The following is a 16,441-nucleotide window of genomic DNA, read 5'->3' as shown; positions in this document are numbered from 1 at the left end:
AACGCATCGAGAAGTTTTCTTTTTTTATCTCTTCTCAAAATGAAATATCAAGAGATATACTCATAGAAAAATACGTACTGTATTCAAATATTAATTACTTATTTCAAAAGTTTATATATTATATTGGGTTGTCCGGAAAGTTCGTGCCGATTTTGAAGGAAAATTGAAACGCAGAAGATTTAAATTTTAGTATACATTTATTAAATTATATAGGTTAGTCAGCACGAACTTTCCGAACAACCCACAATATATCCACAAATCTATCATAAATTCATCACAAGCACCAAAATTCAAAATATATTTTGAATTCTAATAAGTTTAACATTTCACAATCAAGATTATTAGATTATGTTCGAATATACATTATCAGTTACAGAACAAGGCCTAATTAAAAATTAAAACAAATTCAGTTTACTTATTAGATAAAGTCACTCTCTTTTTCGATAAAAGTTTATAATATTCTTCAAAAGAAAATTAATTCTTGTTTGGAATATATGATAATGAGTTTCATTATTTCCTCTTAAATTTGTAATAAGTATATTTTAATAAAATTATTATCGAGAAAATATTCTTTGTTAAATATAATCGTTATTTGAAAAAAAAAACTGAATAATCATTGAACTGAGTAATCATTTATCTTGTAGCGAATTCGATTGGACGCACTTAGTATGCATTCGTGCACAAAAAACTATCGTATACGGATTGAAAAATTAAAATTTATATCAATATAAATGTACATGAAAAGAAGTTTTGCCAAAGTATCTAAATTTAGATATAAAGCTAGATATAAACCTGAAACTTTATTAGACTATTGAAATAATTATGTAGGACACTCCAGTGGGTTGCTACAATATTTTTTTGCTACATTGCTTATTATGTTTGAGTGTCCTATATAATAATTTTGATAGTCTAATAAAATTATTTTCAGATACATATCTAGCTAAATTTTTTAATATTTCAGCAAAATTGTTCTTTCTGTGTAGAAATGAATTAAATCTTCAATACATTCATATTATTGGGATATGTATTTTATAATTCAAAATATTTACATCTCATTACATTAAGATTAAATCAGTACAATACTTTAATATACCCAGAGAAAAGGTTGCTTCGATTTAAAGAAATTTCGATTAAATGAAAAAATTTCTTTAATTTAAACGTTATTTTTTAAAGTAAAAAAAATTGTTTCACAAATTAAACAAATCTTTTCAGTGCGTCCAACCAAATTCGACATTATTCTGTCAGCAATAGAAACGACATTTTTCTGTGTTCTCGCGAAAAGGAACGTTTTAATGCTACGCAGCTGCATATGTGACACCGTGAAAGATTACGAGACAAAGGGACACCGTGTCGCACGCCAGGATAGATGAAGCCCGGTTGCAAAACGTGGTCGCGAACGACGCGAACACACGTGGGCGACGCTAGTCGAGAGTGCAACGTCGAGTGTTGCACAATCCCAGGACGTTACGCGAATATTCAAATGGGAAGGCGAGACGATCTGGTAAGAGCTAAGTAGAGATCTTAGGTGGAGAACACCGTTGACTGCGTAGTTATCCGTTCGTTTGTTGTCAGCGTACTCGGCGCGAATACGTTTAAGATCTTATAACCAGGCGGATTTGCATAGCGCATAGCGTACGTGCACGCACAACGAGATCATTCACGTGTGTCTATCATTATGACGCGTTTAACGTAATGGGACGGCAGGAGAGCGAGCTTGTCTTCTATATATTAGATGTGATCGGTTTTCCATGCATACGCATTATGCAACTACGCAAGTTCGTTTGAATAGATCTTCAATATTAAACGGGGACTTCACGAATCAACGTCATGTTTAGATATTAGATGGATATAAATGATCTTAGATCAATCGCACTTTGATCCGCGGATGTTCTAAATCTCTCATTAAAAATTCGATTACTCACTTCATTCGTGATCGCGTATATGATGGAATTTGACGATAAGAGATATTTCTTTCTTTATCTTTGCAGAAGAGTGGATGAAACTGAGAATATGCCAAATAATAATAATAGCTCAAATTTATACATATAATATATTTACGTAAGAAAAAAATAATAATTTTGTAGATTTATATAGTGCATTGAGAAAAAATGTACTAAATGTAATAAATTTTTATTTAAATAATATTATATAGTATATTATATAGTATATTATAATATATTTAGTTATAAGAATATTATAATACACAGCTATGAAAATGTTTATTAAATACAAACATATATTTATCTGATACAAGAGAATCGTTAATTTGATTTAATTTCTTTTATTTCCTAGTGCATTTTTTATAGTTATTTTTATAGTCCATTTACGAAAAAAAAGAACATTAAAATAACTGTTCAAAAACAAAATATTGCTTAAAGAACAAACACTAAGGTCTTCTTTTATAGGATGAAATTCTGTACAATAAGAAGAAAAAGAAGATATGCAAATGTAATCCTTTGATATATAAATATCTATCTAATGAATGCTGCGACGTTTGCAATATACAACCCTGATAAAAAAATTCTTTCTCATATTTTTAAGAATTTTTCATATTTTAAATTTATAGAGATTTCTGAACAAATACTTTAAAGTTCAGATTTTATAAACTTTCTTTAGAAATTATAGAATTTTTAAAAATCTTAAAATATTTTGGTATTTTTCATATTAATAATAATAAACAAATTCTAGAAAATATGTAGGCTTTTTTAATAAAAAATGCTTCTGAAAAAATGCTCTAATTTGCATAAAAATATCTAAGAAATTTTCTGATTGTAAAAGGAAAATTATAAAATTATTCAAAAGTTCTGAAATTTATATAAAAATATTGAGGAATTATATGAAGAATTCTAAGAAAATTTTTCACTAGGAAGTAATGATCTAAAATAGAAAATAGTCTGAGTACATCAAGAAAGCTCAAAAACACGTGCATGCATATGTTATATAGCAACTTGAAATATACATCACCAAATGCGTTACGATGTTTACATTTTCGTCACGTCGCACCAATGCATTTTGTTGCTACACACGCGGGACTGTTTGTCCAAGCAATAGTAATTATTCATTTCAACTTCCCCGGCTTAATATTCATCTATAAAGTGTAATATTCCTGAAAATACCAACGGAAACGTGCCGGACGTGCGCTAACCCTTTTCAAAAACATGTTTGTTTTGCGCCCTAAAATCCGCAAAAGGAATCCCTTCTCTGCTAATGATAACAATAACCGTTTCTGTTCCCTTTCTATATGCGAAACGTACAAGTAAGCCATAAATATCTTCAGCATTTTAAAAATTAAGATTACATTGTAATTTTTCGCACACACGTAATTTCGTGACAAAAACGTTACATTTCATATTATCGCAAAAAAGTAAATATGCGATAATTACACCCACAACAAGAAGTTAATCATCGTTTAAAATTTTAATGAAATATCCTATCCTAACGAAATTGATAGTTCAGAGTTCATTCTTCAAAAACCTTCGAGTGAAGGTTTTTTTTTTTTTTAGAAAGAATCCTTGGAAAAAGAAAGAATCCTTGGAACAAATCTTTTGTATGCGCTAGAAACGCCAATGCGTTTTTCAGAACGATACTTAACATTTTTTTTGCAATTATCTTAGTAATAACAGTGACAATCCTCGTTGATTGTTCAATTGAAAATTGCATGATAATAGAGCTGTGTCATAAATAGCAGACTTGGCTGGTATCGACATAGTAACATGATATTAATAATGAGTACTAAATTGCAATGTTACACGCGCGTAATCATATCTTTGCGATTACGTCGACAAAAAGAGAAAATAAAAACTAAATTAACCAATCATTCACAGCACATTATCGCAGTTTGACGCCTTGCTCGAAACGCTCTATTTTTTATTATCTAATACTAATAAATAAGAAAGATGAGGAAGGAACATCAATTTTCCTGTAAAGCGCAAGACTTTCTATTCAATCAATATTTTTAATATCTTTTCGCATATACATATATTTAGATATTAGAAGAATTTAGAACAACCGTTTAATTAACGTCTGAAGTTGTCAGATTTATACTTTGATTTTAAGCGAGGCTTAAAACTCTTTCTGTCTCTGTCTCTTTTTGGCTTTAAAACGAGACAGTTTTAAGTCTCGCTTAAAGTCAAAGTTACAATGGTGTAACTGGTCCTAAGTGTCGTTGAACTGTGACGTTTGGGTGACATTGTTTTCTCTGTACAAAAGATCCATTCTCATTATTGCCAGACCGCTCCTCTCGTAAACATTTATACGGTTCAACCGTCTTGGCTGCGCCGAGTGACACTCATTTGCCTTCCTCTGCCGTGCCACAAGGCGGACACTGTTCGTGAGAGAAAGAATGTCTGTAGTGTCCTGCGTGCGTTGCCGTTTAATTACAGTATCAAAACACGAGCATGGGAGACACACGCGGGAGACATAAGTTATCCAACCGGAAGTGATGAAAGATGAACTACAAAATAATCGCCACCATAAATGTCGTATTTTTTCAATTGAGATACAACCGTACAAAATTCACGAAAGTATAAATGAATGTTCAATCATGTCGTATATCGGCTACCTAAGCGTCATTAATCCGTATTAACTTAATTGAGGGGAAACGTTCCGTAATATATCACCGAATTAATTGTTAACATATCGTTCATTTGCTACAACGACGCATCCCGAAAAACAAAGTTTTCTAAAAAATTAATTTCTATAATGCTTTGAATCATATAAATTTTATAACATAAACTTTGAAGTGTAATTTTGGTATAATAACTAACCGTAAAGGACATATATTCTTTTAAGGATGTATGTATTATATTTTAAAACACTCAAAAATACCATTCATCATTTCATTTAGGTCCATTTACTCGATACTTTAGAAATTATTCATCTAAACTGCAATATTTCATATTTGGGTTGCATAAGTCATTATAAACCAAATTGTTAATTATTTTATTTCAAAGTGTATTTATATGATCAGAATTTTTTTACTGATATTAACTTCTCCTACTGATTTTTTATCTTATTTTTAGCTGATATTGTACAGTCAAAACATCCTTAAAATGATAAAAATTTCTTTTTTCTTTATGTTTTTTTGCAAACAACCAAAAAAATGACAATTTTTTAATTACATCGTTTATTTACATCTTAATTTACATGTGGCATAATTTGCTTCTGTAAAGATGAAATATTCGCGTCTCATTACTTATTTTTAAGGTAATATTGGGTTGTCCGGAAAGTTCGTGCCGACTAACCTATATAATTTAATAAATATATACTAAAATTAAAATCTTCTGCGTTTCAATTTTCTTTTAAAATCGGCACGAACTTTCCGGACCACCCAATATTACTTTAAAAGTAAGCAATTAATGAGACGCGAATATTTCATCTTTACAGAAGCAAATTATGCCACATGTAAATTAAGATGGTTAAGAACCCAATATAAAAAAAAAGATCCAAAAGGAATGAGAGAAATCTTTTCGAACTAGAAACTGCAGAGTTTAAATTTGAAACGTATTGCTTTTACACAAGTAAATAACTTGATGTACCTAGTTTCATCGACAAATATGATTTCGTGTTAATAATTTTTAATCAGACACGTTTCAAAAAGGCAGTAAATTATATCTCACTTCGCAGAGTTGACTGCAACGTCAACTTGACAAATAAGTTTGGAATATAACAGTTTACTCTGAATAGCGACAATAAAAAACACTTGCTATCGTATTATTATTGAACTAAATTAGATACTGCAGAAATTATGCAATCGAGCGCGAGTATGTTAATAATAGCTAGTTTAAATACTTGCTCAAAGTATATATTAGATATTGCAATTAATAAATAGATTTATCTTTTTCTTATCTTTTTTTCTGTCGATCAAAAGTATTCAAAGCAACAAAAAATTGACTTTACGCAACTCAGTTATTATAAGAAAGAATTCGAATTTTCAATTAAAAGAGAAAATAAAAATGAAAATTTAAAAATAAAAAAAAAATCAAATTATATCACAGAAAAAAAAAGGAAAAAGAAATCATATGAAAATCAAATAATGTAAAAAAATTCATTTCTTATTCTCTATTTAAGGAAGACATAATGATAGTTATATTATAAGAAATCTATCTATCTGTCTTCAATCTATCTGTCATAATTTAAAGAAACTATAATCATAGCTCATGTTATCAGAAATCTATCTTCGATCCATCTATCATGCAGCAATTGCAAGAACATGTAATAAAACATGATGAGGGAAAACGACAAATATGAGTAACAGTACTATAACTGATGCTCGAATAAAATATAATATAAGTTAATTAATTTTGTAAATAAAAATTTTATATATATATAAGAGATCTGAAACTTAAATATTAGAAAATAACCATATAGAAAAGATGATCATAGGCTGTAATTTTTCCATATAATTGCTATAAATAGAGCATTTTTATAATCATTTTGAAAGCCATTTTTTTATCCGAGTTTATGATGTAATCCTATTCTGTCCTAGAGTGATTCAGGCCACCATTTAAAGCAAAATTTCGATCTGTAATGAATACAAAACAATAGTACTAGTCACAAAGAACATATCGATAATAAGAACTGAGTCAGCAAATTGAAATATTTCTTTCATGTCTAACACATCTGATTTAAAGAAGTGTCAATAACAAAATAAAAAGATTAAAAATGTCTTTAATGTTGCAAGAAAAGTTTGTGTAAAAATAATAAAGATTCGAAGGAATTATATTTTGTTCAAAATTGAGATAACAGATGTAAGCATGTAACAAAGTTTGTCGAGACTGAAATCAAAAAATCAAAAAAAATTGAAATCGAACCGAGCGGAATAACGGAGCAAAAGTGGCATAAAATTGCGAGTGGCATTGATGCCGTTAAGGTTCAAGACCATCGAACGTTACCATATCATCCCGGAGTACCAGCTGGCTTTGGCTATTTTAACTCGAAAATATAATCTCAGACGTAAATTATGACCGATGCGACCGATATATCCTGCAGCAAAGCATAGCAATCCAAATTCTGTGGATCAACCAAAATGTTTATGGACGAGGGCTTTAAACGTCTGGCAGCAATATCGCATCCTGTGCATTCGCAATCTCTCATCAGCAGCCGAGTAAATCTTTCCAAGATGAATCAAATATCAGTTTTTAGGCGAATCAAAGATGCGACGTTTCGTAGATCTACCTGTCTGTTTAAGATGATCTCCGTTCAGTTCAACCAAACAACGAGTTCTCTCCCATCTGTCGAAACAAATTGTCAGTCTATTTCAATCTTCGTTTATAGCTTCTGAGTGTCTAAATACACAAATGTGTTAAATGTTAATACGCAATTCAAATACACGAAGACACATTTCTCAATCAAGATCTTCGACAATACGAGAAATTTTTTACATCTTATGTTTTATGCAAAAATCTAAAGTCCTTTCACACGAGATACGTGCGCTTCCTTTAGAATTTCATTAAGCTTGTGATATTAAGTCAAAATTATTCAGACACGACGCGTAAAAGCAGCGTAACAAATTCTCTTCAATGTCTTCGTTTAAAATTTATCGATGTTGCCTTCTAATAAGCCGACTAACCTGTTAAGAAAGAAGAATGTTCCACCGCGTGGGAGCTAAAAGAATGGTGCTCTCTCATCAAACACCTTCGTCCCAGATGACGAACCAGCGGATGCTTTTATACAGGAATGTGTATAGATAAGATTATTCTTTCTCCTCGATCACTGGATCTACGAATTCGAGCTCGTCTCTGGATGTCAGAGGTTAAATTGAAAGAGCTGGAGATCTCGAGAACGAAGTTTGTACATATAAACACGTCGTGAAGTACGTCGGTTGCATTCAAATGCTATGTCGAGATGACTTGGGCAAACTCGTTAATAAAGAATTTCCGTAGGTGCGTTTCATTCGTGCGTTACTCCGGACATTTACGGAGAGACGGTGCGTTAGTTAGTAGTAGCAGCGATGTTGCTGCATCATGCTAGCTAATATGGACTAACAATCAAGGTCTCGCTTGAACGGCACGCAACACTTTAGAGTGTATAGTCCAAGAGCAATTACATAGTAATGGAACTCGAGGAAACGGTGCGAACAATTAAAGTACCTCAAGAAGAAATTGCAAAATTGATATTATGCAAACGAACGATTGCGGAAGATAACTTTGACAACATTTCACGAAGATGTAAACAATATAATTTATAAATAAATATAGGTATAGATGTCAGTGATTTATAAAATATTAAATCAGTTAATAATACACAATGTTAAATTTTTTAATAAACATCTGAAAAAAATCGTCTGTCTCTCATAAGACTTTTAAATCTAGCTATAAATTATTTCTTTCTCATCTTTACTTTCAAAATTAAATTGCGAAGTTCCTTCATAAAGTCTGAAAGGCACAGAAGAGATTATTAAATTTACAGGGTTTATGAAAATTTAATTTAAAAAATGAGGGAAAAAATAATTATCATAATTTAACCATAATTTATAATCATTTTCGATGCCAACTATGCTTTTTTCTTTGTAGAACTAAAATATATAATTATTGTTAACTAACGTTACAGCAATAATTATATAACTAGATCTCCTAATTATAATTATTTTATCATGCAATTATAGTCATATCACAAACATTTTTCTACAATAAAAAAAAATATTAAATTTTAATAAATATTTAATTTGAATAGTTCTAATAAGTAAATATTTATTTATTGTAAATAAATGTTTCCTTAGTATTATTCAAAGAAGTGTGTATTAAAATTTAATAGTTTCTTTTCGATGTATCTTGCGTAAGACTTTTAAATCAAGTTATTAATTTCTTTTTCAAAAACTACTTTTAAAACTAGATTGTAAAGTTTACTTTTAAAAATAAATTGTAAAGTTTTTTTACGACTGATTATTAAATTTACATTCCGTCCCTATAAATATTCAGGCAAACATTGAGAGAAAAAAATTCAATGCATCGCATCTAGGCCTCGCAAATAATTGTTTCGTTCCGCGCGTACGAGCTGAACTCGTCGACAAGGAACTCGAAAAGGTGTTCGAATGCGAATGCGGTAAAAAGATGTTTCATGAGGACGACGTTATGCTTAGTTGAACGCGTGATACCCGCGTCTGCTGACCCTGGCAGAAATACGAGCCTTCACAACGTACGCACTTTTAGTGGCGTCCGCCACTCGAACGCGGCCTGCACTTTTAGTTACATCAACGTTCCTCTCCTCATTTCTTCCTTCTACAAGCTGCCTGTATTTGTATCATACGTATGTCTATCCTACGCTCGTGTAGGCGCGATGTTTTGTGTCAGGATGCCAACGTGGCTATGCGAAGAATATGTCTTATCAACGCGCGCGCGCGCACGCGATGTCACACGAAGCAGTCGCGATTATGCGTTGTATGCGTTTTAATGAACGAGCTTACCGGCAAATTCGCGAAAACGTATCTACCTCATTACAACGATATCGCTTCTCGGAACGTTTGCTTGGGAACGGAGGAGGAGGATAAGATTTCGTAACAGCCGAAAAAGATACTTGAATTTCCGAGTCTCGGACGTACTCCTCCTCGGAAGTCTTACATCCACACGATATTACAATGAGAAAAATTTCTGGAGGAAAATAACATATCCATTTATCCATTTTCAGTTAGAATTCTAATTAATCTGTACTGAAACAAAAGTGTTTATAATTGTATTTGTAATAGTATAATTGATAAAATAATTAAGAGCTTTATTTTTATGATTATTAATGCTATAATATTAACAGTAACAATAACTATACATATAGTTCTATTAATAAATATACATATATAGTTGCATTGAAAATATAGTTGGCCTGAAAGATGAGTTATAAATTATAGTAATTGTAATCATTTTTATAATAATAATAATTATAATTTGTAATTATTTTTGACTTATTGTTGCATATATTTGTTGATAAAATTTATAATTATTACTGCTTATAGTATAATAATCATAATTAGTAATGTATATTTATGATCACAAAAACTCTTCTCTCATATTTACTGAAGGTTTTATAGAAAGATTGTGAAAAAAAAACGTATGAATAAAAATTTATCTTTTTAGAAAAAAAAGATATCATTGATTAAAGAAAAACTTACATAAGTTATTAAAAACAATCTTTTATATAGGCTTCGTGCGGATAATTATTTTTGCATAAGCAAATCACAAACTGTGCAAAAGAAGGATGCATGAAAAAACGTGGAGGCTGAGCTGGCAAAGTACGTGTAACGAGATGGGACATCTCTGTATGGAACACGGATGTGGCACGATTGGCATTATATGTGCAATTTTATATACACTCGCATCTATGTACTTATGCGTAATATAATGCAAGGCACACATTCTATTATACGCTGCGCATTAAAAACATCGAAAGCATCTAAGACTTCCTAAGGCGGCTGAATATTGACGTAGCACCTTATCATAGCTTATTAGAATTTTAACGATTCGATATAAACATATTTTTGTAGAAAAAAATCTTAGCTGTCTAACCCTTTAAGATTCCATTATACATACATATTAGGTGTAGTAAAAAGAAATCCATTATTTTTGCATGAAATCGAATGGAAAAATAATGGATTTCTTTTTACTACACCTAATATATGATATATATATACATATGACATATATACTAGCATCTTTAAAAAAAATCATATTTTTGATAAATATTAGCTATTTAGTTCTATTATGTAGGACTTGTTTTAAAAGAAATTATTTATTATATATTAATGTGTATAAACAAGCATAATTTTTAAAATACGATAATGTGATATAAAAGGCTAATAAGAGTCAAAAGAACATAAAAAATTTCCATATTCATATCCTTATTTTCTGCGATTGTTTATATTTAGTTATAATTATACTCATGTTAAGTGAATAATTTCTTTAAACTTTTTATGTTCTTTTGAATCTTATTAGCCTTTTACATCATATTGTCGTATTTTGAATATTAAGAGTCCTGTTACTTTAAGTTTCATAATTTTTAAATCTTTCATATTTCAATGATAGCAAAAATAACTATTGACGAAAAAATTTTAAATCGATGCTTATATATGTAGATGTTAGGAAAACTTTTAAATTTTTCTACATAGATTTTCTACATTTTTACTAATGTATATTTTGTTATCAATAAATATCTAATTTTATTTGTAATAAAATGTTAATTAATATTATTTAGTAATATATTATAAAACTATCACAATTAATTTATTTTTATCATTTACATCATTTTATATGACATTTTTATTTTTTTTATTAATTAATTTTCTTACAAAATCACATAATAAACAATTTTATAATATACAATTAGGTAATATTTTATTTCTTGGATTCACCGTATATTGGATTTACCATTATAATTCGTCAATTTTTTTTTATATTTCGATCTCATTTTTGCGATATATATTCCTCAAATCTTTAAAAATAATTTTACAATATATGTCCCATTTCTAAAAAACCAGATCTCAAAGAATTAATACAATGACATATTTAAATAAGCTTATAAAAATAAACACGATTATCTATCAATCTATCTATAATTAAAATCTAATGGTATCTAAGCATCTCAGGCCGTCATTCCTGAAGTCAAACTCGATGGAAGTATTCTTAATGTAAATTACAGAATTCCACCTCTCTCATAGTAAACGATACTGAGAATGCAGGAAAAGCTGCAGATAAATAGAAAGTCTATGTACGTATGAAGAAACAAACGCGGCTCTATAAGGGTATAAGAAGGGCTTTATACTGTTTCATTTTATAATCTTACAATTAGTATGAATAAATCTTAATTATTGATAATTATTGACTGCTCAGACAGCTGATGTTATTTTTCATCATTTTAATATCAAATACCTTTAGTATCATTTTTACATTAAATAACGTCAATTATCTAAGTGTAACAGAAGTTAAAATGAGATAGTAATATATTCAGGGAAGAAATATATATACATATCTTTTTTTCTTGGATTTTGACAAAATCGCATGGCCAGACTGTATTATATGAATTCTAATAAAATGAATAGGCCAATAAATGAATAGAGACTTACCCTCATTCATGAGATTCTGCTCGATAGACTCAAACGTCGTAACCAGATCCGTCGTGGCGATGTGCAGGCCGCCGACCTGCTGCTTCCTCGTTTCATTGACGACAGGCTCGATCGTTGAATTCTTTCGTATCCGACCGAGATTCTCGATCTTGTCTACATTGCGCACGTCCGACCAGAGGATTACTAGAAGTATCACGAGCAAAACGATGACGAGAACCGCGCCAATTGTGGCAACGCGATTTGAAATTCGCGACATCTCTGCGATTCCCACTGGTGCACGCGCATCTATTCGTCCGTTCTAAATGTGTTCAGCGTTTTCTCACGCTATTCGAAAGCTATCACTAGTGTACTCGATATATATATATATATATATATATATATATGTATATATAAGAAGTATATATATATATATCACCGAGAGACCGATCTCGCATCGATCTCACCGCGCGTCAATCGATCATCCTGAGCGCATTGGACGACGATTATCGCGGATACTCCGAAGCATTCGAGAGCCGAGAGAGAGAGCCTCCAGTACCTTCGCGTATCCATAAAACCCTCCGCAACCGGCGGAGATCTCAAGGTCCCTCTACCTCCTCTCGAATCTTGTTTTCCTCACGAACGATTCACCAGCAGAATACAACGAGGATCGGCGCAATCCATTAAAGAACGCGCGGATCTCGTCCCGCGTCCTAGTCTTATCTCTCTTGAAGGACCTCGACCATACCGCTTCTACTTGTTTGTGCGTATCGAGCTGATTACTCGGAGAGTGGCCGGTTGGAAGAATGAAAACGCATAGCGCCGATTGTACGCTCAAGAACGGATATCATAGCTCAGATTTCTAGTTCAGCAACCGACAAGATCGTTCCTCCTACTTTGTCTCGCGCTTCTTCTTCTTCTTCTTCTTCTTCTTCTTCTTCTGTCTTCAAATCGTTTTATGAATTTCCGACCTATTAAGGTCAAAGTACCACTGTTTAGTTTGAGCTAAAGGTTGCTATCCAACAGATTGCTTCCTCGGAGATCTCGCGCTTCACACCGGAAGCTTACGTCTATCGCGCCAACTTCGTCGCACTCCTTCTCTCGACGATCCTCCGAGAAGCATTTCCAAGTTGGAACGACGAAAGCGTGCGTAATGGGGTCGATGATCGACAACGAGGACTGAAACGATCGAAACCCTTGGTTTTTACATGGGGTGAGGAACACGTGATTGGAGAGTTTACGCGCTGATGTACGGTTCAATCTTCTCTTTCGAACTGTGCTGAGCAACGCTTTCCTGAAACCAAACAAACAATTCTTCATCAGCTAGAGATTAAATCGACGCGCCGCAGCCTTGTCTCGTATTTATTTTCTGTCTTTCCTTGAGGGATAATGCATTCTGTCAAGATTTGGAGCTTAAATCTCCACCGCGACGTTTCATCAAGGCTGAGGCGAGAGAAAATATAAATATAGCTTTTTACTCCTCGACTTTCTTAAACGATATTCTTAGAGATTTCCAGGTTTCGGAAGGAGAAGCTTAAATCCGTGCCGCGTCATCAAGGCCAGGAACGATTGAAATATAAAAGCTGCTCGGCGAGCAGCCGACCTCGGAAATCTCTTAAGGTCTGGGTCAAACTATTTTCGTCGCATATCGCATGCACTCAGTTTGATCAATCGGTTGGACGATCGATATATCTTTGTCTCGAAATTTCACGCAATCCACCATCCCGTTCTCTCGCTCAGACAAGCGTAGTACTGTATAACATTTCCACGACGACTACTTTCTCCATCGATCAAAGACAACTGATTGATGATATTGAATATATTAATATGCATAGTTAAGTACATGATAATATCTAATATAAGAGAATAATTGACGTTTATTTGTTTTTACACAGTTATTATTTATATCCATTTCTAATGTTAACTTTAATCTCAATCCATTTATTCTTCTTATGTTTTTCTTGTTTTTAGAGAAAGACGAAAAGTAAACTGAACTGAGATTAAAATCAATCTACATTGATGAAAACGAACCTTAAAGGAACAAATATCTTGTGATGGATGTAAAAAAAAACATTTACGCCATCAATAAATTATGTTAAGCATTCGATAAATAATATATATTGAATTATATGGAAAAATCCGTAAAATATATTTAACGTATAAAGTCTATTTGAAATTAACTGAGTTATGTGGATTCTCTCCAAAGTTTGATTCGCAAAATTCTTTTATGTCTCAAAAGCTAGTTTCTTGATATTTTTCAAGAAAACATATGTGTTCAAATTCATCAAGAAATTTCTCACTAAAGTTGTGAATAAGTCCTGTAAATTGACAATGTATTTAAAAAATTCCTGCAAGACATCGGACATCATGTAGATATTACTGTCCTTCGAACAAGACGTGTGGGTATTTATTTATTGATTGTATTTATATTATATATTGATGCAATGATCAAGACAAAAGACCGTTTCCATTGAATAAAGGAGAAGAATATTTCATGAAATAATTCCTGGCTTCATTGCAATTAATGATTAACGACATGAAAGAGTGGGTCTAAATTACATTATCGTCTCATCGTGCCGAAACTCAATTTCAGAAACAAATACTTTGATTAAAAGATTGATGATGAGCGTCACGCCGCCTTGCAATGCCGCAGAATATAAAATCAACATTGCACACTCCGTGTTCCTTATCAAAGCTCCATCGTATAATGCTTAATTCATGCCATACAGCCGCCGACAAAAATGAATCGGAGGAACAAATTGCTCGTTTATTGACGCTATCCACTCGGTAGATCTATATTAATAGCATGACGGTAAATTTAATATTAAACACGGTCGAAAGGTTTTTAATTTAACAACTATTATTGCCTTGGAGAAAAGTCATAAACACACAAGGAAAAGAATAAAACGTTACAAAGCGTTGCACAGTAACTACATGGAAAAAGAGAATCCTTTGTCGGTATCCAAAGATACTTGAATACGAACCGCAAAGGGAAGTATCGAATATTTTGGAGTGTTCAACTTCACAGTTTCTTCTATGATTTACGAGAATTCCTTGCATTGAGCAAGGAAATATGCAAATACGGATCGTAAAGTGAGATTTCAAGATATTTTGGAGTGTCCAATCTCGCCGTTTTTTTCAAGATTTATAAGAATCGTTTACGTTGTGCAAGGAAATGCGCGAATGAGGGCCATGAGGTAAAGTTTTAAGATATTTTGGAATGTCCAGCTCCATAGTTTTCTTCATGATTTATAAGAATTCCTCGCATTGTGTAAGGAAATATGTGAGTATAAACCGCGAAACGAAGTTTTAAGGTAAGTGTGAAATATCCCGCGCTACAAAATTATCTATATTATTTATAAGAATCATATGGTATAAAGAAATGCGTGAATGTGGCTCGCAAAGCAAAATTTTAAATATTTTGATGTATTCAGCTCCATAGTTTCTTTAATTTAAATCCTTCGTGTTACGTAAGAAAACATGCAAATACAGTAAAGAGAAGATAAAGATAGTAAAGAGAAGAGTTTGAATATTTTGAAGTATCTAATTGTACGATTAATTTATCATTTATAAGAATTCTTCGCGTTGTACAAAGAAATATGCAAATACAGATCATGAAATAAAGTTTTGAATATTTTGGATCCAGTTCCATAGTTTTTTCCAAGATTTATAAGAATTCTTCGCATTATAAAGAGATACACGAATGCGGGCTGCAAAGAATAAATTTTAAATTTTTAGGAGCATTCCGTTTCACGATTTTCTCGATTAGTTATACGATTTCTTCGCGTTGTACAACAAAATACACGAATGCAGATTATAAAATAAGATTCTGAGTATTTTGGAGTATCCACAATTTTCTCTTTAATTATATATAAGAATTATATATAAGAATCCATCACGTTGTGATGGAAACAAAGAAATGCGTAAATGCGGACTGCAAAGTAAAGTTTAAATATTTTGGAATGTCCAACTTCACAATTTTCTTTATAATTTGTGAGAAACTCTCATGTTGTGCACAGAAATGTGCGAGTACGAATCACTACGCAAAGTTTCAAGATCCTTTGAAATTTCCAACTTTCACAGTTTTCCCTAAGATTTACGAGCATCCCCTGCATTTTGCAAGAAAATACGTGAATATCAATCGTGAAACAATCAAAATTATTCCAAGATCTTTCGAAAGTTCCGAATCTCTGTCGCAGTTTTCTTCTGATCTACGAAAAAAGCAGCTATTGTTAAAAATAAATAGTACCTCCACTTGGGAAAGTAATGGCAACTAGAAAATTGAATCAAAAAGGATTAATTCCCCATACTTGTATCTTACTTTTCGGAGCACTCAATTTGACGGAGATTGAGTGGGCTGCTGGAGCATGAATTAGAATTCGACGATACCGATTCCCTTCGACCTGTCTGTCATCGGTA

The 16,441-nt window shown here is 31.9% G+C and overlaps 1 protein-coding gene across 1 annotated transcript in view; it reads right to left on the bottom strand.

The window, feature by feature from the left end:
* The window catches only part of LOC105621244 (A disintegrin and metalloproteinase with thrombospondin motifs 9), a 42,902-nt gene extending 30,600 nt beyond the window's left edge, over window positions 1-12,302 (bottom strand). The window contains exon 1 of the mRNA XM_012202713.1: window positions 12,047-12,302. Within this exon, the coding sequence (XP_012058103.1) occupies window positions 12,047-12,302 (256 nt within the window). The remainder of the gene's footprint in view (window positions 1-12,046) is intronic.
* Window positions 12,303-16,441: the final 4,139 nt, after the last annotated feature.

The sequence above is a fragment of the Atta cephalotes genome (assembly GCF_000143395.1).
Source record: "Atta cephalotes unplaced genomic scaffold scaffold00032, whole genome shotgun sequence".
In the NCBI taxonomy this organism is placed as follows: Eukaryota; Metazoa; Arthropoda; class Insecta; order Hymenoptera; family Formicidae; genus Atta; species Atta cephalotes.
Note: the sequence above shows the minus strand (reverse complement) of the source record. Positions and strands in the feature narration are given on the sequence as shown.